General features: G+C 39.4%; 1 protein-coding gene and 1 long non-coding RNA gene across 3 annotated transcripts; one reads left to right on the forward strand and one right to left on the reverse strand.

Moving 5' to 3' along the window:
* Positions 1-358: 358 nt before the first annotated feature.
* On the forward strand, positions 359-21,857 carry LOC101121762 (putative C-type lectin-like domain family 1). Of its 2 annotated transcripts, none has more exons than XM_004006886.5 (6): positions 359-659; positions 5,327-5,413; positions 7,285-7,383; positions 15,697-15,872; positions 20,515-20,621; positions 21,581-21,857. In XM_004006886.5, the coding sequence occupies exons 1-6, from the start codon at positions 587-589 to the stop codon at positions 21,687-21,689; spliced, it is 651 nt and encodes a 216-aa protein (XP_004006935.1). In that variant the 5' UTR covers positions 359-586; the 3' UTR covers positions 21,690-21,857. The 2 variants fall into 2 exon arrangements, with proteins under 2 accessions (XP_004006935.1, XP_012030819.1); XM_012175429.4 differs by having other exon boundaries at positions 7,285-7,356.
* LOC132659481 (uncharacterized) lies at positions 12,935-20,578 on the reverse strand. The gene is made up of 4 exons (XR_009600003.1): positions 20,402-20,578; positions 18,103-18,192; positions 17,628-17,790; positions 12,935-13,537 (listed from the first exon to the last, which is right to left on the reverse strand). It is a non-coding gene; the product is annotated as an uncharacterized LOC132659481 (long non-coding RNA).
* Positions 21,858-24,089: the final 2,232 nt, after the last annotated feature.

Genomic DNA, 24,089 nt, shown 5'->3' on the forward strand with positions numbered 1-24,089 from the left:
TTGGAAATCCTCTGCATAATCTATGCTTCAATTTAGCTTGCTGTTAATATTATAAAGTGTACAAGAGAAGAAATAGCTTTAAGGGCATTTTAAAGTATTGCCTAAGTAATTACAATGCATTTCAAAGATGAGGATTCTGTCAATTCTTTCTACTACTTTCATTAAAAAAAAAAAAAAAAATCCTCCTTTTCTTGTCCATCCTTCCAAGTTGCTATTCCACTTTGGAGAAAATGCTAGAAGGTCAAAGGGTTTCTGCCTGAAAATATGTCTAACCTAAAAGAGGAAGTGGTTTATAGAAGAAAGTGATGCAATCTCTTTTCTGGTACTAAAAAAGGTCAAAATCATTCCAACTGAGGGCAGAAAACTAACTGAAGTGCAAGAAACTACTGCGTGGATAGTAGTTTTCTTCCAGATCATGCAAGTGTTCAATAATCTATTGCCTTGATTGATAAGGCTGAGCACATTGTTTTTATTTATTCATTGAGGGAATCTACCAAACTTGGGAGAGAGGAAGGAAATTATCTGTCTCAATATATCTCATTTATAGGAAGTTTGCAAAAATATAGGATTCTTTTTAATTTATGCAATGGCTGAAGAGATAGTCTATGCTGATATCAAACGTACACCTTCAGAACATTCATCTTCACTTCAGAGATCTGGTAAGCTGGATCTAGAACTCCTGTTAAAATTAATGTTTTACTTTAAATCTCCCTTGTTTCTGTCCTGTGTTTACATTAGTCTTACTAAAAATGTGCTAAGTCACTTCATTGTGTCCAACTCTTTGTGACCTTGTGGACTGTAGCCCACCAGTCTCCTCTGTCCGTGGGATTCTCTAGGCAAGAATCCTGGAGTTTGGTTGCCACTTCCTTCTCCAGGAGATTTACTGAAAATAGGAGACTGGATTCAAAGCAAAATCTACTGAATGCCAGGGAGAAAGTGAAGGATTTTAATGACACAAAGTGTTTGTGAAGTTAATTGTAACTTTAGTCTTAATATGTAGACCTTTGCTTTTGGCTTCCATGAACTCTATTCCTTATATTTCTTGTGGCGGACATTTATTATATTCCTGTGGTAACACTGATACTCATAACCTCTTTCTGTTCTATAATTTTACTCATCCGAATCTGCCCTTTGAAAATAATATAATAAACTCATTCACACTGAGGAAAATATCTCTGGCAATTATTCACATTGTTATCTAGCCTTTTGGAAGTTGTGTGTTGGTAGGATAAAAATGTTAAACTAAAATAAAAAGACATAAAGTGTTAATATCTTATTTCCTGAAGTTTAGAATTAATGATTATCTGAGTAATAGAATATTTTTGGAGCACAAGTAGATAGGCATACAGCTAAAGATAAGATTGTACCTTAATCACAAATCACCTCAAAACCAATAGCTTTTTCAAATCCAATGTATGTTCTACATACATTCTATACAAATGAAGCTTTAGGGAAAATTCCATGTTGCATTTATATTATATCCTCTAGGGTAAGAATTTTTGCATTGTAAAGGTTACATAAAATGTCTAAAGTCTTCACAAGCTTGTCCTTGTGGAGCAAAACTGATGTCTTACTTTCCTTTTATTCCCAAGAATCCATTTCTTCTTTCATATCTTTAAGTTTGCAGTTTTCAAGTGGATCTTATGTATGGTTTTCTCCAGTTGAAAGAAATTTCCTGTGTTTAAATGCTCTCTCTCTAACTTGCTCAATGGGGCTTCCCAGGTGGTATTAGTAATAAAGAACCTACCTGCCAATGCAGGAGATGTAGGAGACGTGGGTTTGGTCCCTGGGTCAGGCAGATTTAGAGGAGGGCATGGCAAACCACTCCAGTATTCCTGTCTAGAGAATCCCAGAGACAGAGGAACCTGCTGGGCTACAGTCCATAGCATCAGAAAGAGTTAGACATGACTGAAGCGACTTAACACAGCACAGCACAACTTGCTCAATATGGGCTTATCTGCTTTCTTTTCTTGACAGACTGGGAGCTTTCATTTTGTGTGCGCTAATGGAACTTAGTTTGAGAAGTAATATGGATGAAACCTGTATTCTTATTCCTCTGTTTTCCACAAATCTCATATAATTGGTCGATTTTTCCTGAGGTTATTTTAACTCACTTCAAGCTACAAGATCAATATTTTTGATTCTGCATACCAGGATTTAATTTTGTCTGTTCATGGAAAGAACATTACTTTTTTCCTGGTCAAAAAAAGAAAGAAAGAAAATGGTATAAATGAACCCATTTACAAAACAGATACAGAGTCACAGACTTAGTAAACAAATTTATGGTTACCAAGGGGAAAAGAAGGAAAGGAAAAATTGGGAGATTGGGATTGACATACAAATTTATCAAATGGACTTCTCTGGTGGCTCAGTGGCAAAGAATCAGCCTACGAATGCAGGAGACATGGGTTTGATCCTTGGGTTGGGAAGATCCCCTGGAGAAGGAAATGGCAACCCACTCCAGTATTCTTGCCTGGAGAATCCCATGGACAGAGGAGGCTGTCAGGCTACAGTCCAAAGGGTCATGAAGGGTCAGACACAACTAAGTGACTAAGCGTGCAAATCAGCTATAATCCAATAAAAATTAATTTAAAAGAGAATATGTAGAGTATATCATGAGGAACGCTGGACTGGAAGAAACACAAGTTGGAATCAAGATTGCTGGGAGAAATATCAATAACCTCAGATATGCAGATGACACCACCCTTATGGCAGAAAGTGAAGAGGAACTAAAAAGCCTCTTGATGAAAGTGAAAGAGGAGAGTGAAAAAGTTGGCTTAAAGCTCAACATTCAGAAAGCGAAGATCATGGCATCCGGTCCCATCACTTCATGGGAAATAGATGGGGAAACAGTAGAAACAGTGTCAGACTTTACTTTTTGGGGCTCCAAAATCACTGCAGATAGTGATTGCAGCCATGAAATTAAAAGATGCTTACTCCTTGGAAGAAAAGTTATGACCGACTTAGATAGCATATTGAAAAGCAGAGACATTACTTTACCGACTAAGGTCCGCCTAGTCAAGGCTACGGTTTTTCCTGTGGTCATGTATGGATGCGAGAGTTGGACTGTGAAGAAGGCTGAGCACTGAAGAATTGATGCTTTTGAACTGTGGTGCTGGAGAAGACTCTTGAGAGTCCCTTGGACTGCAAGGAGATCCAACCAGTCCATCCTGAAGGAGATCAACCGTGGGATGTCTTTGGAAGTAATGATGCCAAAGCTGAAACTCCAGTCCTTTGGCCACCTCATGAGAAGAGTTGACTCATTGGAAAAGACTTTGATGCTGGGAGGAATTGGGGGCAGGAGGAGAAGGGGACGACAGAGGATGAGATGGCTGGATGGCATCATTGACTCGATGGAGGTGAGTCTGGTTGAACTCTGGCAGTTGGTAATGGACTGGGAAGCTTGGCGTGTTGCCATTCATGGGGTTGCAGAGTCGGACATGCCTGAGTGACTGAACTGAACTGAACTAAACTGAACTACTTTGGATAAGAGCCTCTTGGTTTTAGTCATCAATCAGCCCAGAGCTAAAAATGTCATTTTCTTTTTATGACTTATTTATCTGATTACAAGTGATAGAATGGATAGTGAACAAAGGTCTAATCTGGTAGTCAAGAAACCTGAGGTATGATCTCAACTCTGCTATCAAGTACTGTGTTTTGTGGACTTAAAATCCCCATTTTAACATTCAAATATTGCACAAGATTATCTCTAAATTACTTTTATTTTAAAACGTATAATTTTATGAAACTGCGATTACATATAACAGGAAATAGATTTATTGTATAAGAAAGCATAAAAGAATCAGTAAGTTCAGTTGCTCACTCGTGTCCAACTCTTTGCGACCCCATGGACAGGGCGGCACGCCAGGCCTCCCTGTCCATCACCAACTCCCGGAGTTCACTCAGACTCATGTCCATCGAGTCCGTGATGCCATCCAGCCATCTCATCCTCTGTCGTCCCCTTCTCCCCCTGCCCCCAATCTCTCCCAGCATCAAAGTCTTTTCCAATGAGTCAACTCTTCTCATGAGGTGGCCAAAGGACTGGAGTTTCAGCTTTAGCATCATTACTTCCAAAGACATCCCACGGTTGATCTCCTTCAGGATGAACTGGTTGGATCTCCTTGCAGTCCAAGGGACTCTCAAGAGTCTTCTCCAACACCACAGTTCAAGAGCATCAAGTCTTCGGTGCTCAGCGTTCTTCACAGTCCAACTCTCGCATCCATACATGACCACAGGAAAAACCATAGCCTTGACAAGATGGACTTTTGTTGGTAAAGTAATGTCTCTGCTTTTCAATATGCTATCTAAGCCGGTCATAACTTTTCTTCCAAGGAGTAAGCGTCTGTTAATTTCATGTCTGCAGTCACCATCCGCAGTGATTTTGGAGCTCAAAAAAATAAAGTCTGCCACTGTTTCCACTGTTTCCCCATCTATTTCCCATGAAGTGAAGGGACTGGATGCCATGATCTTCGTTTTCTGAATGCTGAACTTTAAGCCAACTTTTTCACTCTCCTCTTTCACTTTCATCAAGTGGCTTTTTAGTTCCTCTTCACTTTCTGCCATAAGGGTGGTGTCATCTGCATATCTGAGGTTATTGATATCTTTCCCAGCAATCTTGATTCCAGCTTGTGTTTCTTCCAGTCCAGCATTTCTCGTGATGTACTCTGCATAGAAGTTAAATAAGCAGGGTGACAATATACAACATACAGCCTTGATGTACTCCTTTTCCTATTTGGAACCAGTCTGTTGTTCCATGTCCAGTTCTAACTGTTGCTTCCTGACCTGCATATAAGTTTCTCAAGAGGCAGGTCAGGTGGTCTGGTATTCCCATCTCTTTCAGAATTTTCCACAGTTGATTGTGATCCACACAGTCAAAGGCCTTGGCATAGTCAATAAAGCAGAAATACATGTTTTTCTGGAACTCTCTTGCTTTTTCGATGATCCAGTGGATGTTGACAATTTGATCTCTGGTTCCTCTGCGTTTTTCATAAAAGAATGGATTGACCCAAATGAGTGAGGGCTGTCAGTATGTTTATTAGAGAATCTTGAGAATTTCAGTCTTATATAAAAACTTAGGGATGCAGAGTAGATCATAATTTAAGATTATGAATTGTGAATCAAAAGGAAAAAATATATTCATTCAGTTTTATAAATTCCGCCTTCTTCACAAATCAGGGGACCAAATTTGTATGTAAGAGGAAGTTAGGTCTGCATATTTCAAAGGCAAGTACCTCAAGAGCATAACTGACAAAGTTTATTCAGCCCTTCCTTACCACCTAAGGAAGTACTTACTGGGCTTACTAGTGAAATTTATCCAATTTTATAGATTCTCACCACCATGGAATTTTCCTGAAAGTTGGATGTGCAATGATTGTCATTCTTCTTGTAATAGCAATTGTGCTGAGCATGCTTGGTAAGTAATTACCAATAACCTTTATTTACCCCAAAGTATTATTTTATCATGACCTGTTGTAATTGTGTTTGCTGTTAAAGTGGTTTCTACACAATTCAGTACAATTTCACAAAAAGAAAGAAATTTGATACACAAATAAAATTAGAGATTTTCCATAGAACTTCATCATGTGATATTACATATATTATGGATTCATTTCATTGATATATGAAGGATGCTAGGTTTATATTTTATGATCAAAATCAGCTTTTCTGAACCATGTTCTGGAAAGCAAACTAAACTATGAAGCATATTTCTGTTTAAGTTTATTCAAGATCTTATTCAAGCTTACTAAAATCATGGCATCCTGAAAGTGAAGTGAAAGTCACTCAGTCGTGTTCAGCTCTTTGTTACCCCATAGACTATACAGTCTGTGGAATTCTCCAGGCCAGAATACTGGAGTGGGTAGCCTTTCCCTCCCTCAGGGGATCTTCCCAACCCAGGAATTGAACAGGGCCTCCTGCATTGCAAGTGGATTCTTTACCAGCTGAGCCACAAAGGAAGCCCCATTAACTACTCAGGGGCATCCTCAATCTTGCATCCATGGGTGAAAATTTTGTCTAAAACCAATCAATTCAATCAGGCACTTTAAAATTATACTCATATGCCATGGATGTAGTGAAATATAGTCCAACTTTATATGGCAATTATTTTAATAGTTCATTAAGCAAATGCTTGGAGAAAAACTTCCAGATGATGTATACTCTAAGGAATTCAGGTTTCCAGATTGAACCAAACCCTAGAACAGATCAAGGCAGTATCTGCCTGTATTGTCCTTGTGAAGGATATTAGTAATTATGCATGTCATTTGTTACTAGAGGTCAAGGGGCAGAATCAGAATTCTAGAACTGGATAGGGCCCTAGAAATCAACAAGGTCAAGCCTCCAGTTGAGGTGAACTGTCTACAGCCCAGACTGATAAGTGGTTTGACTAGTTTAATATAACTAGGCAGTGGCCAAATTGGGACTTTAGCATTGAGGGAATGAAGCAAAAAATACTTAACATTCAACACCTCTGCTGGGACTTCCCTGGCAGTCCAATGGTTAAAACGACTCTGCATTTCCACTGTAGAGGGTGCAGGTTTGATCCCTGGTCAGAGAACTATGATCCCACATGCCATGGGGCATGACCATTAAAAAAAAAAAAAAAAAAAGTACCCTCTCTGCTATGTTTCTTTTTGGTATAGGCTAATCAATTTGCTTGTTATCAAAACAGTAGTTTGTTAGTAACAGATTTGTTACTACAATAGATTTTAAAGACTTAACTGTTTAATACACACTATTGTGAGATTATAAATAACCCAAAGTAATTTCAGTGAAATGGCCATCAGAAAGACAAATGTCTTCCTCATGGTAGAAAAATACTCTGGGCTCACCCTGTCCTTCCATTTGTAGACTTTAAATGGACAACCTCAAAAGGAACAGAATCATGAACTGAAATCAAAACACATAAAGCTCTTTCCATGAATCAGGTGACACCTGGTACAGTTAATAGGAACTTACCAAACACAAATTCTCCAAATGAAGCTTACATTCAAAGCTGGTTATTTTGTGTTTATTAAAATAAATATGAAAACTCCAGAAAAAATCAAGTGAGTTTCCTTCTGGTCCCAGATCATATTTTACCAATTTCCCTAAATTTGATATTAATAAAATTAACAGGACTATGTGCAAAAGAAGGTCCAATCTTGGAAAAAGGAATTTTTTTCCCATAAATTTTAATCACTTTAATTGCTCTGGAGTTTCCACATTAATCAACTTCACTGAGTCACTACAACCTGACCGTTTTCTGCTTTATATTTAATTATGAAAAGATGTGTCTTCTTTCACTAGTTATTCAGTTCAAATCTGCAAGACAAACTGAAGTGGATAATGAACCAAAGAAGAAATATTGTACTGAGCAAGGTAAATCTGAAGCAAGTAGCTCAATAGGTAATGTTATTTTATATTGCCTAATTCCTGAGTTGACTGTGATGGCTACTCCATTTCTTGTAAGGGATTCTTGCCCACAGTAGTAGACATAATGGTCATCTGAGTTAAAGTCACCCATTCCAGTCCATTTTAGTTTGCTGATTCCTGAAATGTCGATGTTCACTCTTGCCATCTCCTGTTTGATCACTTTCAATTTGCCTTGATTCATGGACCTAACATTCCAGGATCCTATGCAATATTGCTCTTTACAGCATCAGACCTTGCTTCTATCACCAGTCACATCTACAACTGGGTGTTGTTTTTGCTTTGGCTCTGTCTCTTCATACTGTCTGGAGTTATTTGTCCACTGATCTCCAGTAGCATATTGGGCACCTACCGACCAGGGGAGTTCATCTTTCGGTGTCCTATCTTTTGCCTTTTCATACTGTTCATGAGACTCTCAAGGCAAGAATACTGAAGTGGTCTGCCATTCCTTTCTCCAGTGGACCACATTTTGTCAGGACTCTCCACTATCACCCATCCGTGCTGGGTGGCCCTACACAGCATGGCTCATAGTTTCACTGAGTTAGACAAAGCTGAGGTCCATATGATCAGATGGGTTACTTTTCTGTGATTGTGGTTTTCATTCTGTCTGTCCTCTAATGGAGAAGGATAAGAGGCTTCTGGAAGCTTCCTGATGGGAGAGACTGACTGAGGGGGAAACTGGGTATTGTTCTGATTGGCAGGGCCATGTGCACTAAATCTTTAATCCAATTTTCTGTTGAAACAACAGACTGGTTCCAAATCGGGAAAGGAGTATGTCAAGGCTGTATACCGTCACCCTGCTTATTTAACTTATATGCCGAGTGCATCATGAGAAATGCCAGGCTGGATGAAGCACAAGTTGGAATCAAGATTGCCGGGAGAAATATCAATAGCCTCAGATATGCAGATGACACCACCCTTATAGTAGAAAGTGAAGAAGAACTAAAGAGCCTCTTGATAAAAGTGAAAGAGGAGAGTGAAAAAGTTGGCTTAAAGCTCAACGTTCAGAAAACTAACGTCATGGCATCCCGTGCCATCACTTCATGGCAAATAGATGGGGAAACAATGGAAACAGTGACAGACTTTATTATTTCGGTCTCCAAAATCACTGTATAGGGTGACTGCAGGCCTGAAATTAACAGACGCTTGCTCCTTGGAAGAAACGTAATGGCCAATCTAGAGAGTGTATTAAAAAGCGGAGACATTACTTTGCCATCAAAGATCCATCTAGTCAAAGCTATTGTTTTTCCAGTAGTCATGTATGGATGTGAGAGTTGGACCATAAAGAAAGCTAAGCGCCAAAGAATTGATGCTTTTGAAGTGTGGTGTTGGAGAAGACTCTTGAGAGTCCCTTGGACTGCAAGATCCAACCAGTCTATCCTAAAGGAAATCAGTTCTGAATATTCATTGAAAGGACTAATACTGAAGCTGAAACTCCAATATTTTGCCCACCTGATGTGAAGAACTGACTCACTGGAAAAAAACTCTGATGCTGGGAAAGATTGAAGGCAGGAGAAGAAGGGGACAATAGAGGATAAGATGGTTGGACGACATCACCAATTCAATGGACATGAGTTTGAGTCAACTCTAGGTGTTGGTAATGGACAGGCAAGCCTAGTGTGTTGCAGTCCATGGGATTGCAAAGTCAGACATGACTGAATGACTGAACTGAACTGAACTGAATTCCTGAAAAAGCAAGTGTGGACAGTAGCATGTATTTTACTCGGGTATATCTGAATAAAGGGGAAATTCCTCTACCTGTACAGAGGGATGGTTTAGGCCATTGTTTTTCATGGGCCTATTACAGTCCTTGACAAAAGTATTTAAAGATTGAAGACAAATGAGAAAAATAAACTTCTCTGTGTTTTAAATGAATTTAAAGGTACTATGTTGAAATTGTTGCATTTTATTAGTATTTTTAATTCTACTGGGACATGTGCAGGTGTAGAATGCTGGTCAAAATATTTCCTTTCCTAAAATTCATGATCAACACCACATAGTTTTTGTCAGTTGTTTAATGGTTCAGTTCAGTTCAGTTCAGTCACTCAGTCGTGTCCGACTCTTTGTGACCCCATGAATCGCAGCATACCAGGCCTCCCTGTCCATCACCAACTCCCGGAGTTCACTCAGACTCACGTCCATCAAGTCCGTGATGCCATCCAGCCATCTCATCCTCTGTCGTCCCCTTCTCCTCCTGCCCCCAATCCCTCCCAGCATCAGAGTTTTTTCCAATGAGTCAACACTTCACATGAGGTGGCCAAAGTACTGGAGTTTCAGCTTTAGCATCAGTCCTTCCAAAGACATCCCACGGTTGATCTCCTTCAGAATGGACAGGTTGGATCTCCTTGCAGTCCAAGGGACTCTCAAGAGTCTTCCCCGATACCACAGTTCAAAAGCATCAATTCTTCAGTGCTCAGCCTTCTTCACAGTCCGACTCTCACATCCATACATGACCACAGGAAAAACCATAGCCTTGACTAGACGGACCTTAGTTGGCAAAGTAATGTCTCTGCTTTTGAATATACTAACTAAGTTGGTCATACCTTTTCTTCCAAGGAGTAAGTATCTTTTAATTTCATGGCTGCAGTCACCATCTGCAGTGATTTTGGAGCCTCCCCCAAAAATAAAGTCTGCCACTGTTTCCACTGTTTCCCATCTATTTCCCATGAAGTGATTGGACCGAATGCCATGAGTTTCAATTTCTGAATGCTGAGCTTTAAGCCAACTTTTTCACTCTCCTGTTTCACTTTCATCAAGAGGCTTTTTAGCTCCTCTTCACTTTCTGCCATAAGAGTAGTGTCATCTGCATATCTGAGGTTATTGATATTTCTCCCAGCAAACTTGATTCCAGCTTGTGTATCTTCCAGTCCAGCATTTCTCATGATGTACTCTGCATAGAAGTTAAATAAGCAGGGTGACAATATACAGCCTTGATGTACTCCTTTTCCTATTTGGAACCAGTCTGTTGTTCCATGTCCAGTTCTAACAGTTGCTTCCTGGCCTGCATATAGATTTCTCAAGAGGCAGGTCAGGTGGTCTGTATTCCCATCTCTTTCAGAATTTTCCACAGTTTATTGTGATCCACACAGTCAAAGGCTTTGGCATAGCCAATAAAGCAGATGCTTTTTTGGAACTCTCTTGCTTTTTCGATGATCCAGGGGATGTTGACAATTTGATCTCTGGTTCCTCTGCCTTTTCTAAAACCAGCTTGAACATCAGGAAGTTCATGATTCACATATTGCTGAAGCCTGGCTTGGAGAATTTTGAGCATTACATTACTAGCATGTGTGATGAGTGCAATTGTGCGGTAGTTTGAGCATTCTTTGACATTGCCTTTCTTTGGGATTGGAATGAAAACTGACCTTTTCCAGTCCTGTCGCCACTGCTGAGTTGTCCAAATTTGCTGGCATATTGAGTGCAGCACTTTCACAGCATCATCTTTCAGGATTTGAAACAGCTCAACTGGAATTCCATCACCTCCACTAACTTTGTTCGTAGTGATGCTTTCTAAGGCCCACTTGACCTCACATTTCAGGATGTCTGGCTCTATGTGAGTGATCACACCATTTTGATCATCTGTGTTGTGAAGATCTTTTTTGTACAGTTCTTCTATGTATTCTTGCCACCTCTTCTTAATATCTTCTTCTTCTGTTAGGTCCAGACCATTTCTGTCCTTTATTGAGCCCATCTTTGCATGAAATGTTCCCTTGCTATCTCTCATTTTCTTGAAGAGATCTCTAGTCTTTCCCATTCTGTTGTTTTCCTCTATTTCTTTGTACTGATGACTGAAAAATGTCCTTACCTCTTCTTGTTATTCTTTGGAACTCTGCATTCAAATGTTTATATCTTTCCTTTTCTCCTTGGCTTTTCACTTATCTTCTCTTTGCAGCTATTTGTAAGGCCTCCCCAGACAGCCATTTTGCTTTTTTGCATTTCTTTTCCATGGGGTGGTCTTGATCCCTGTCTCCTGTACAATGTCATGAACTTCACTCCATAGTTCATCAGGCACTCTATATATCAGATCTAGGCCCTTAAATCTATTTCTCACTTCCACTGTATAATCATAATGGATTTGATTTAGGTCATACCTGAGTGGTCTAGCGGTTTTCCCTGCTTTCTTCAATTTCAGTCTGAATTTGGTAATAAGGAGTTCATGATCTGAGCCACAGTCAGTTTCTGGTCTTGTTTTTGTTGACTGTATAGGGCTTCTCCATCTTTGGCTGCAAAGAATATAATCAATCTGATTTCAGTGTTGACCATCTGGTGATGTCCATGTGTAGAGTCTTCTCTTGTGTTGTTGGAAGAGGGTGTTTGCATGACCAGTGCATTTTCTTGGCAAAACTCTATTAGTCTTTGCCCTACTTCATTCTGAATTCCAAGGCCAAATTTGCCTGTTACTCCAGGTGTTTCTTGGCTTCCTACTTTTGCATTCCAGTCCCCTATAATGAAAAGAACATATTTTGGGGAGTGTTAGTTCTAAAAGGTCTTGTAGGTCTTCATAGAACCATTGAACTTCAGCTTCTTCAGCATTAGTGGTTGGGGCATAGACTTGGATTACCGTGACATTGAATTGTTTGCCTTGGAGACGAACAGAGATCATTCCGTCGTTTTTGAGATTGCATCCAGGTACTGTATTTCAGAATCTTTTGTTGACCATGGTGGCTACTCCATTTCTTCTGAGGGATTCCTGCCCACAGTAGTAGATATAATGGTCATCTGGCGGTGGTGAGGAGATACCCCTTATCCAAGGTAAGAAGCAGCAGCTGCGCTTTGCTGGGGCAACCGTGAAGCAATACCCCATGCCCAAGGAATGAGAAACCCAAGTAAGATGGTAGGTGTTGCAAGAGGGCATCAGAGGGCAGACACACTGAAACCATACTCACAGAACACTAGTCAATCTAATCACACTGGGACCACAGCCTTGTCTAACTCAATGAAACCAAGTCATGCCTGCGGGGCAACTCAAGACAGGCTGGTCATGGTGGAGATGTCTGATAGAATGTGGTCCACTAGAGAAGGGAATGGCAAACCACTTCAATATTCTTGCCTTGAGAACCCCATGAACAGTACGAAAAGGCAAAATGATAGGATACTGAATGAGGAACTCCCCAGGTCAGTAGGTGCCCAATATGCTACTGGAGATCAGTGGAGAAATAACTCTAGAAAGAATGAAGGGATGGAACCAAAGCAAAAACAATAGCCAGCTGTGGATGTGATTGGTGATAGAACCAAGGTCTGATGCTGTAAAGAGCAATATTGCATAGGAACCTGGAATGTCAGGTCCATGAATCAAGGCAAATTGGAAGTGTTCAAACAAGAGATGGCAAGAGTGAACGTCGACATTCTAGGAATCAGTGAACTAAAATGGACTGGAATGGGTGAATTTTCAATGGTACTAAATGATTCAAAGCCTCTTGATATAAGTAAAGAGGAGAGCGAAAAAGTTGGCCTAAAGCTCAACATTCAGAAAACAAAGATCATGGCATCCAGTACCATCACTTCATGGGAAATAGATGGGGAAACAGTAGAAACAGTGTCAGACTTTATTTTTGGGGGCTCCAGAATCACTGCAGATGGTGACTGCAGCCATGAAATTAAAAGACGCTTACTTCTTGGAAGAAAAGTTTTGATCAACCTAGATAGTGTATTCAAAAGCAGAGACATTACTTTGCCAACTAAGGTCCATCTAGTCAAGGCTATGGTTTTTCCTGTGGTCATGTATGGATGTGAGAGTTGGACTGTGAAGAAGGCTGAGCACTGAAGAATTGATGCTTTTGAACTGTGGTGTTGAGGAAGACTCTTGGAGTCCCTTGGACTGCAAGGAGATCCAACCTGTCCATTCTGAAGGAGATCAACCCTGGGATTTCTTTGAAAGGAATGATGCTAAAGCTGAAACTCCAATACTTTGGCCACCTCATGAGAAGAGTTGACTCATTGGATAAACTTCTGATGCTGGGAGGGATTGGGGGCAGGAAGAGAAGGGGACGACCCAGGATGAGATGGCTGGATGGCATCACTGACTCGATGGACGTGAGTTTGAGTGAACTTCGGGAGTTGGTGATGGACAGGGAGGCCTGGCGTGCTGCGATTCATGCGGTCGCAAAGAGTCGGACACAACTGAGCGACTGAACTGAAATGAAAAATATTATAAATGATCACTTTATGCAAGTTTTTATCTTTCACATATGAATGTATTTATATACTTTTAAAAGTCAAGAAAACACTCAATTATTTAGATTTTCTGTTTTATTTTTCTTTCTGTTTTCTTTATTAATTTAAAGTGGAGAGTGAAAAAGTTAGCTTAAAGCTCAACATTCAGAAAATTAAGATCATGGCATCTGGTCCCATCACTTCATAAGAAATAGATGCGCAAACAGTGGAAACAGTGTCAGACTTTATTTTCGGGGGCTCCAAAATCACTGCAGATGGTGATTGCAGCCATGAAATTAAAAGAAACTTACTCCTTGGAAGAAAAGTTATGACCAACCTAGATAGCATATTGAAAAGCAGAGACTTACTTTGCCAACAAATGTCCATCTAGTCAAGGCTATGGTTTTTTCCAGTGGTCATATATGGATGTGAGAGTTGCACTGTGAAGAAGGCTGAGCACCGAAGAATTGATGCTTTTGAACTGTGGTGTTGGAGAAGACTTTTAAGAGTCCCTTGGACTACAAGGAGATCCAACCAGCTTATTCTGAAGGAGATCAGCCCTGGGATTTCTTTGCAAGGAATGATGCTGAAGCTGAAATTCCAGTACTTTGGCCACCTCATGTGAAGAGTTGACTCATTGGAAAAGACTCTGATGCTGGGAGGAATTCGGAGCAGGAAGAGAAGGGGGCAATGGAGAATGAGATGGCTGGTGGCATCACTGACTCGAAGGATGTGAGTCTGAATGAACTCCGGGAGTTGGTGATGTACAGGGAGGCCTGGCATGCTGTGATTCCTGGGGTCACAAAGAGTCAGACACAACTGAGCAACTGCACTGAACTGTGCTGAACTGAACTAAATCTGTTAAGTTTGTATTCTATATTGAAAAACTATATTCCTTTCTTTTTTTGAACCTGCATATATAATGTTAATATTAAGACTTACCAGTCCATGTTATAGAGTGATTTTGACTTCCGGGAAATCATTAAAACTTTAAAATGGATTTTAATTTTTCAAAGTCTCCTCAACCTCTTTCCAAAAACTTTAATTTTTTTAAACTATTGAGACTATGATAGCAAATTTTCTGGGACATTATTCCCAATACAAAAGCACATAATAGTCCTCCTACCCTTGATAGAGGTGATAACATGGTATTGAATAAAATTGCTTTAAATTCTGTCCAGACCCTTTTATACATAGAAAGATCAATCTACCTGAGTTTTAGAGACCACCTATCATACAAATTTTGCCCAATGAAAATTCTTCTCATGATTTTATAATTCTCAAAATTATAGTGATATATAATTCTCAAAATGTCTGGTTTTTTGATGGATCACTAGTTGAAATCTCTAATTTCTAGTTTTCCTCCAAAATTTTTATCTTCCTGAAGTTTGGATGCTGATCACTTTATCCTAGTGTCTGTGCATTGCCTAGTTTATGGAAAACATAACATATTTTAAAGAGAATAAATTAAATGGGAGAAAGAAGAAAAGAGAGAAAGAAATAAATACACGATTGAAATTCTGTTAGGTTTTATTTTCTTCTAAATCCATCCTGAGAAAAGCCCATACTTTTGTTAAAGAAAGCTTCGCTTCAGTTCAGTTCAGTTCAGTTCAGTTCAGTTGCTCAGTCGTGTCCAACTCTTTGGGACCCCATGAATCGCAGCACACCAGGCCTCCCTGTCCATCACCATCTCCCAGAGTTCACTCAGACTCACCTCCATCGAGTCCGTGATGCCATCCAGCCATCTCATCCTGGGTCGTCTCCTTCTCCTCCTGCCCCCAATGCCTCCCAGCATCAAAGTCTTTTCCAATGAGTCAACTCTTTGCATGAGGTGGCCAAAGTACTGGAGCTTCAGCGTTAGCATCATTCCTTTCAAAGAAATCCCAGGGTTGATCTCCTTCAGAATGGACTGGTTGGATCTCCTTGCAGTCCAAGGGACTCTCAAGGGTCTTCTCCAACACCACAGTTCAAAAGCATCAATTCTTTGGCATTCAGCCTTCTTCACAGTCCAACTCTCACATCCATACATGACCACAGCTTAGGCCCTGATTTAACAAATTTTGAGAGGCTTTAATTATTATACAATATTAGGGGTGCATTCTCATGTTTCTTTTAATTTCTTATCCTTTTTCTTTCCAGTTCCTTTCAATTCTTCCACTGTTTATACATCATGCCCCAGCAAAGATTGGAAGCTACATGGGGGGAAATGCTACTGGGTTGCTGAACATGGAAATAAGAAATCTTGGAATGAAAGTAAAAATGACTGTGTCATGAAAGAATCACATCTCATGGTGGTCCGAGACTTCAGTGATATGGTAAGGTATAAAATTTTAAGATTATAGCATCCTTCACAACTTCAGTACTTCTTTGTGCTACAAATTTGAAAATTTCGGTGAAAAAAAATTAAACCTCATTGATATTAACTGCACAATTATTGGTTGAATGAATACTTGAAACTATAGTATTATTTTAAACTTCGTTTTCTTCCTTTGTGGCTCAGCTGGTAAAGAATCTGCCTGCCATGCGGGAGATCTGGGTTCGATCCCTGGGTTGGGAAGATCCCCTGGAAAAGGGAAAGGCTACCCACTCCAGTATTCTGGCCTGGAGAATTCCATGAACTGTATAGCCCATGGGGTCGCAAAGAGTCAAACACGACTGAGCAACATTTACTTTCACATTCACTTAGCTAGAGATAGGAGAAATCCTTTTAGTAATATATACCTAAGTTCTTCTCTATAAGGGATCCATTTCCCAGATTGCATTTTAAATGTATGACATCAGTCTCATCGCCCATATTTAATCCATCATTGCTCAGAAAGTTTGTAGTCAGACAGCATGGCAGCTGAAATTAAAAATAATGTTCAGAGAAAGGAAATACAGTATAGCCCTTCTCATTAAACTTTGTTTTTTGTTGAAGAAAGCCAATATTTTTCTAACTCTGGCTTAATTTAAATTGAAATTTTCTTACACAAAGGTTGGACACTAAACCTTAATAAGGCCAGTATAGATATTAGTTGGCAAACATCAAATAAGGATTCTCAGCATAAGAATTAGTATTTTGAAATTACCAGTGATGTCAAAGGCTCAGTTTTAGAAAACTCAATGACAAACAGGGCTTTACAAGCCTGGTTAAGTCTGGAGTGCTTATATAAGGGCAGCTGTTGAAACTTTTGTATGGGGAAGAAAAAATTCCTCTGAGTTTCATAGAAATCTACAACAACAAGAAAATCAAAATGGAAAGTAAGTTATCTTCAGTGTAAGCAATGTAACCCCAAATATTAAACTGTAAAACTTTTTGTCAGATCCAGTCCAAGTTGGTTTGAATATGAACCAAATCCAGAATGGGTGAAGAACTAAAAAGAGACTTTTTTCTTCTCTTAGAAGTCAGCTTAAAACAAAGGGGAAGAAGGTATCAACTTGAAAGCAGCTAATAAGAAAGCATCTAATAAGAAGAGACTGAGTTACATAGCTTTGTGGTTGGAAATGAACACACAGTTCCTCCTAGGTCTTTAATGTGGAGTTTCAGTTCATTTTTAAGTGATGGGTTAGGTTTCTTGTTGCTCAGAAAACATGTCTTTTCTGCATTTCAACATTTTTTCCATTTGATGATGAGCAGGAAAAAGATAAGGTTTTTAGGGAAGTCTTCATTGCACTGTTTCTCCATGCAGTGATTTATTGTCTGTTTCTACCCAGGAATTAAACCCAGATCTCTCACACTGCAAGCAGTTTCTTTACCATCTGAGCCACCAACAGAATAATAAAGGGGCTGTAAGGCTTTCCAGGTGGTGCTAGTGGTAAGAACCTGCCTGCCGAAGCAGGACATGCAAGTTTGATCCTTGGGTCAGGAAGATCTCCCGAAGGAGGGCATGGCAGCCCCTCCAGAATTCTGGCCTGGAGAATCCTATGGATAGAGGAGCTGGGCGGCTACAGTCCATGAGGTTACAAAGAGTCAGACACAACTGAAGTGACTTAGCATGCAAGCACTCAAAGGGGTTGTATGAGTTTGTCAGAGCTAACATAACAAAGTACCATGGACTCGGCGGCTTAAGCATCAGAAATTTCTTACTCACCGCTCTGAAGGCTAGAAGTTCAAGATCGAGGTGTTGGCAGATGTGGTTCCTTCCAAGGCCTCGCTCCTTAGTTTCTAGATGGCCCCCTGCTTGCTCTGTCCTCACATGGTCTTTCCTCTGTATGCATGCATCTGTGTCTCTCTGTATGTCCAAATTTCCGCTCCTTATAAGGACAATAATCAGAGTGGATTAAGATCTACCCTAACAGCCTCATTTCTGCTTAGTCACCTCTCTAAAAGCTGTGTCTCCAAAGGTAGCCACATTTTGGAGCACTAGGGGTTAGAGCTTCAAATGCATACATTTTGAAGAGACATAGTTGATCCCATAATATTCTATCCTCTGGCCCCTGAAGCCTGTAATAGGGGTCAATCGTACATGTGAAGCAACTGAGCACGGCATGGCATACATGTGAATTGGGCAGTGGTAAAGAATCTACCTACCAATGCAGGAGATACAAGAGACATGGGGTCGATACCTGGGCTGGGAAGACCTCCTAGAGGAGGAGATGGCAACTCACTCCAGTATTCTTGCCTTGGAAATCCCATGGACAGAGGAGTCTTGCAGGCTAGAGTCACAAAGAGTCAGATAAAACTTCAGCAACTTAGCACATTATGGCCAGCCATATACTTTGTATCAGGGGTTATGGTATTGTACAAAAAGGAGATATTACCCACCTCCTAGAGTAATGGACATAAAAACAAAAATAAACAAATGGGACTTAATTAAACTTAAAAGCTTTTGCACAGCAAAAGAAACAAGATTAAAAGACAACCCTCAGAATAGGAGAAAATAATAGCAAAGGAAAAAAGTGACAAAGGATTAATCTCCAGGATATATAAGCAGCTCATGCAGCTCAATATCAGGAAAACAAACAGCCCAAAGAGAAAAATGGGCAGAGGACCTAATCAGACATTTCTCCAAAGACATACAGATGGCTAATAAACACATGAAGAGGTGCTCAGCATCGCTCATCATTAGAGAAATGCAAATCAAAACTACAATAAGGTATCAACTCACAAGGGTCAGAATGGCCATCATCAAAATCTCTATAAACAATAAATGTTGGAGAGGGTGTAGAGAAAAGAGAATGCTCTTTCGCTGTTGGTGGAAATGTCAATTAATACTGCCACTGTGGAGAACAGTATGAAGATTACTTTAAAAAAATAGGAATAAAACTACCATATAACCCAACAATCCCACTACTGGGCATATATGCTGAGAAAACCATAATTGAAAGAGACACATGTACCTCAATGTTTGTTGCAGCACTATTTACAATAGCTAAGATAAGGAAGCAACCTAGATGTCCATCAGTAGATGAATGGATAAAGAAGTTATGGTATGTATATACAATGGAATATTACTCAGCCGTAAATAGAACACATTTGAGTCGGTTCTAATAAGGTGGATGAACCTAGAGCCTGTTATACAAAGTAAAGTTAAGGCAGAAAGAGAAAAATGAATATCATATATTAATGCATATATATGGAATCTAGAAAGATGGTACTGATGATCCTATTTTCAGCAATGGAGATGCAGACATACAGAACAGATTGGTGGACATAGTCGGGAAAGGAGAGGGTGGGAGGAATTGAGAGAGTAGCATGCACGCACATAGATTACCATGTCCAGTAGAAATTTTCTATATGTAATAGAAGGAGCTCAAATTAGGTGTTCTTTGACAACCTAGAGAGGTGGGATAGGATAGGAGGTGGGACGGAGATTAAAGAGGGAGGGGACACATGTATACCTATGGGTGATTCATGTTGATGTATAGCAGAAACCAACACAATATTGTAAAGCAATTGTCCTCCAATTAAAAATAAATAAATAAAACAAAAAACTTTTGAACAATATGTGCTCCATCAGCTCAGAGATTGTTTTCTTTCTGTAACTCTTCCTGTGTGTTTTCTTGCTTCTAGATTATTGTTTAATACTTGTATTTAGTAGTAATCACTATTATTTAGGCAAGAAGCATTCATTATGTGCTAAACAGTGTTTAATATTACTTATTAACAAAACAATAACAGTTCTTTGAGATAGGTATGACTATTATCACAGTCAGAGTTTTAGTGACTGGAAAAATACAGAAATAAAGAGAATGAATAACTGTGCAAAGATGTGTAGTAGTAATAGTAGCTGCAGCCTGATTCCACAGCCTTGGTGTCTACTAACACTGTCCATAATAGTTCTTTTTTTCTTCGCAGCCTCAGTTTATGTTTTTATATTGGAGTATAATTGGTATACATATATTCCCTCCCTCTTGAACCTCCCTTCCACTCTGCCATAATATCCCTTTAGGTCATCACAGCACTGAGCTGAGCTCCCTGTGCTATGCAACAGCTTCCCATTAGCTACCTATTTTGCACACGGTAATATATATATATATATATATATATATATATCCCAATCTCCCAGTTTTTCCCACTCTCCCTGTCTTGTGTCCGCATGTGCTTTCTCTATGTCTGCATTCCTGCCTTGCAAATAGGTACATTTAGATTTTTTTAAATTTGTGTTTAGATCCCTTATATATATGTGTGTGTTAACATATGATATTTGTTTTTCTCTTTCTGCCTTACTTCACTCTGTATGACACATGATAAAATTTCATTCTTTTTGTGGCTGAGTAATATTCCACTGTACATATGTGGCACATCTTTATCCATTCATTTGTCGATAGACACTTAGTAATTTTTCTTTAGCTTTTATCCCATTGCATTACTATGGATTTCCTCTCCACTGTGATCTATTTGCAAACATGAAGCATGTCTTACCTGTTCATTCCTAGCTTCTAGTGCAGTGCCAGCCACATAGAAGGTGCTCCTGTGGTATTTTATCTTGCATCTGTAAGAATCACTTGAATTCATACATTTCCTATTCTTTTTAGACTTTCATATGGCAAAATATACATGATTCATTTTGGGTTGGTTTGAGGATTCCTCCTGGAGGGAAATTATGGACCTGGTTGGACAACAGCACTTTTGACACTCAGCTGTAAGTCTTTTGCATTTTTTCTTTTTGTGGTTTTTAATCCCATGTTATATGTGACAAGAAAGAGACATATGACATCATTGGCTTTGAAGTGATCTAATGAGTATTATTTTCCTGACTGCTACAGTTTGATAAATATTTCTATAAAATGGTTCACACAGAAAGTTGAGAAAGAAATCTCCCTCCATCTACTCAGAAAACTTATGTATTAAACAGGATTGCACTGTTGCCTGATTTTACCTTTTTATATAAAAGGTAAATTAGCAGGTATAAATTCTTTTATGAGTGCACATGTTTGTTTTACAGAGCATAACTTTCTGCTCACTTCTTACAGTGATCAATTTTTAAGCAATAAAAATTTCAGAGCTGAGGGACTTCCCTGACGTTCTAGTGGTTAAGACTCTGCATTCCCAATGCAGGGGACATGGATTCAAACCCATCTCCTATCACGGGGAACTAGGATCCCACACACTGCTCAGAGTGGACTAAAAAAAAGTCAGAGGTGATATTTTAGCTCTCTTTAATGCACTATTAGGGCTTCCTTGGTGGCTCAGTGGTAAAGAATTGGCCTGCCAATGCAAGAGATGCAGGTTCAATCCCTGGGTTAGGAAGATCCCCTGGAGAATGAAATGGCAACCTACTGCAGTATTCTTGCCTGAAGAATCCATGGACAGAGGAGTCTGGCAGGTTATGGTCTATATGGTCACAAAGAGTCAGACACGACTAAGAGACTAAACAACAAAAATGAACTATTAACTTCTCTGGAGAGACGTTTGAGAAATAAAACATAAAGTGAGAAGAATTGCTTTGCCTATCATATTGTTGTGCATTTAAATAGTTTTAATGAGTTTATTCTTTATTAAAAAAATATAGAAAACATTTTCTGAAGTCCTTGTAAGCCTCTGGCCATATGCATATACTCATGGCTGATGTAAAGAAAACAATCTGCTTTATTTCTGTAGGTTTTCAAATGAACGAGAGACCCGGAGTATGAAATGTGCTTGGGTATCTTCTACCAAGATAACCAAAGAAAGTTGTCAGAAAAATTATCCATGGATTTGTCAACTATAATCCACTTGGCAGAAAATAAGTCTCTATTTTTCTGACTAAGAGACACCACATGAAGTTTGAGCTCAGATCATAAGAAAGCTCAGAGGGCTGTGTATGTGAGTTTTTTATAGTACTATTCTCAGAAGTGTAGAAAGGGAGATACACAAAATAAAATGTTTTAGAAAATGAGTGTGTATGATGAATATATTTTTACCTCTGAATGATGTGGTGATTCAATCATCCATCTTATCTTGCCAGTATTTTTTGAACTTTAGCCTTTATCTTTTCTGTATCTTCAGACTGAGTGATTCACACTTTCACTTAGCTTAACTTGATATCCTTAGTTAATTTCTTACATTCTCACAGTTTCAACTACCACATACAAAGCAATGCATAACAAAGTCATATCTGCCATTCAGATCATTCTCTAATCACCAGACCTATATACCCTACTGGCCATTTAACACAGCAGGTCTAAAACCTCAAAGGTACTTCCAACCCAACTTACAAAAATAGTCTACTAAATTCAACATAAAAGGAACCATCTTCCAGCACTCCATATCTCAGTAAAGGATATGCCATACAAGACAATTATGCCATCTATAAACCAGTTGTTGTTCAGTTACTAAATCATGTCCGAATCTGCAACCCCATGAACTGCAGCATACCAGGCATCCCTGCCCTTCACTATCTCCTGGAGTTTGTTCAAAATCATGTCTCTTGAATCAGTGATGCTATCCAACCATCTCATCTTGATATTACTCTCTCTCATATGCTTACCTCTAGGCTGCTCTCCACCTTCATCTCATATCACCAAGTTTTATTTGTGTGTGTGTTAGTCGCTCAGTCATGTCTGACTCTTTGCGACCCCACGGATCATTGCCCATGGGGCTCCTCTGTCCATGGGATTTTCCAGGCAAGAATATTGGAGTGGGTTGCCTTTTCCTTCTCCAGAGGCTCTCCTCAACCCAGGGATTGAACCCAGGTGTCCCGCATTGCAGACAGACTCTTTACCCTCTGAGCCACCAGGGAAAATTCCAGGTTTTATTTATTTTTAACTAAATATCTCTGGTGAAGTACAGGAATGCCTGTCATGCTGTAGTCAACGGGGTCACAAAGAGTGGGACACTACTGAGTAGCTGAAAAACAGCAGAAATATCTCTCAAACATGTCCTCCTCTCTTTATCTCCACTTTCATGATCTTAACACAAAGACTCTAAAATATTAAATAGCTGTAATAACAACATCTTCACTCCATTTCAATCATTCTCTGCCATTAATTCTGTGACATTTTAAAAATAAATACTGACAATGCAATTTTTCTCTTTAAAAAACACCTCTATTTTCCTTATAATAATACCAAATTCCATAACAAAGCCTAGCAATCCCTATCAGGTCTAATCTTTATTGTCTCTTCCTCCACTTGGGCTTCCCAGGTAGCCCAGTGGTAAAGAATCTGCCTCACAATAGGGGAGATGCAAAAGACATGGGTTTGATTCTTGGGTCAGGAAGATTCCTTGGAGTAGGAAACGGTAGCCCACCCCTGCCGGGGTCCAGCCCCGGTGAATCCAGGGAATTCGAAGGTGGGGACAGCGTCAGTGTCCTTGGAAAAATACATATTTAATTACAGATATATAGAGAGATTAGAAACGGATAGTGTAGTAGGAAGATTAGTGGAGAAAAGGAGGCTTTATGATGCTTTCTTTCTGATAACCAAAAACTTATTTTTTCCAAGGGTGTTTTTTCTTAAACCAGGCACCACCCTCCAAATAAAGTTACATTCCTATAGGGTGAGGGTGTAGTGAGTTACAATCAAGAAAGGAATTTATTTAACCCAAGGTTAATATGATTAATCTTAAAGGTTAATGCTTATTTCTCCTATATGCTAGTTATATTCATTATAAGGGCAGGGAATATGGAGATTTAGCAGCAAACATCAGCCCAACAAATGAAAATCCTTTCACCAATGCTCCCCTTAAGATCTATTTAGTTTTAAGATAGTGATAAAGTTACATTTTTACATAGCAAGGACACAGTGATTTATAACAAAGTACAGTGATCTATTACAAAAGAGAAAATTCATTAACTCAAAAAGTCTAGTATTGCTAACATCAAAAACTACTGTATTTCCTTTTCTATATTCCAAATACATTGATTAATATATTCCCAGGTGCCTAAGGATATGGAGGCCTGGTGGCAATCATTGACCCAACAATGAGAAAAGCCCTATGCTAATTAAGACTCTCAAAATAGTCCAAAACTCTCTGTGCTGTTTATGGTTGAGAGGTAGTAAACAATCATGTGCGTAATAGCAGGAGTATGGATAATCCTGTCACACAAGCTAGTCTGTCAGCAGAGAGGTTTGACCTGAAACATCCTGGTCCCACCCAGAGCAGGGAATTAGCAGCAATTATTGACACA

The sequence above is a fragment of the Ovis aries genome, chromosome 3 (genome assembly GCF_016772045.2).
Source record: "Ovis aries strain OAR_USU_Benz2616 breed Rambouillet chromosome 3, ARS-UI_Ramb_v3.0, whole genome shotgun sequence".
In the NCBI taxonomy this organism is placed as follows: domain Eukaryota; kingdom Metazoa; phylum Chordata; class Mammalia; order Artiodactyla; family Bovidae; genus Ovis; species Ovis aries.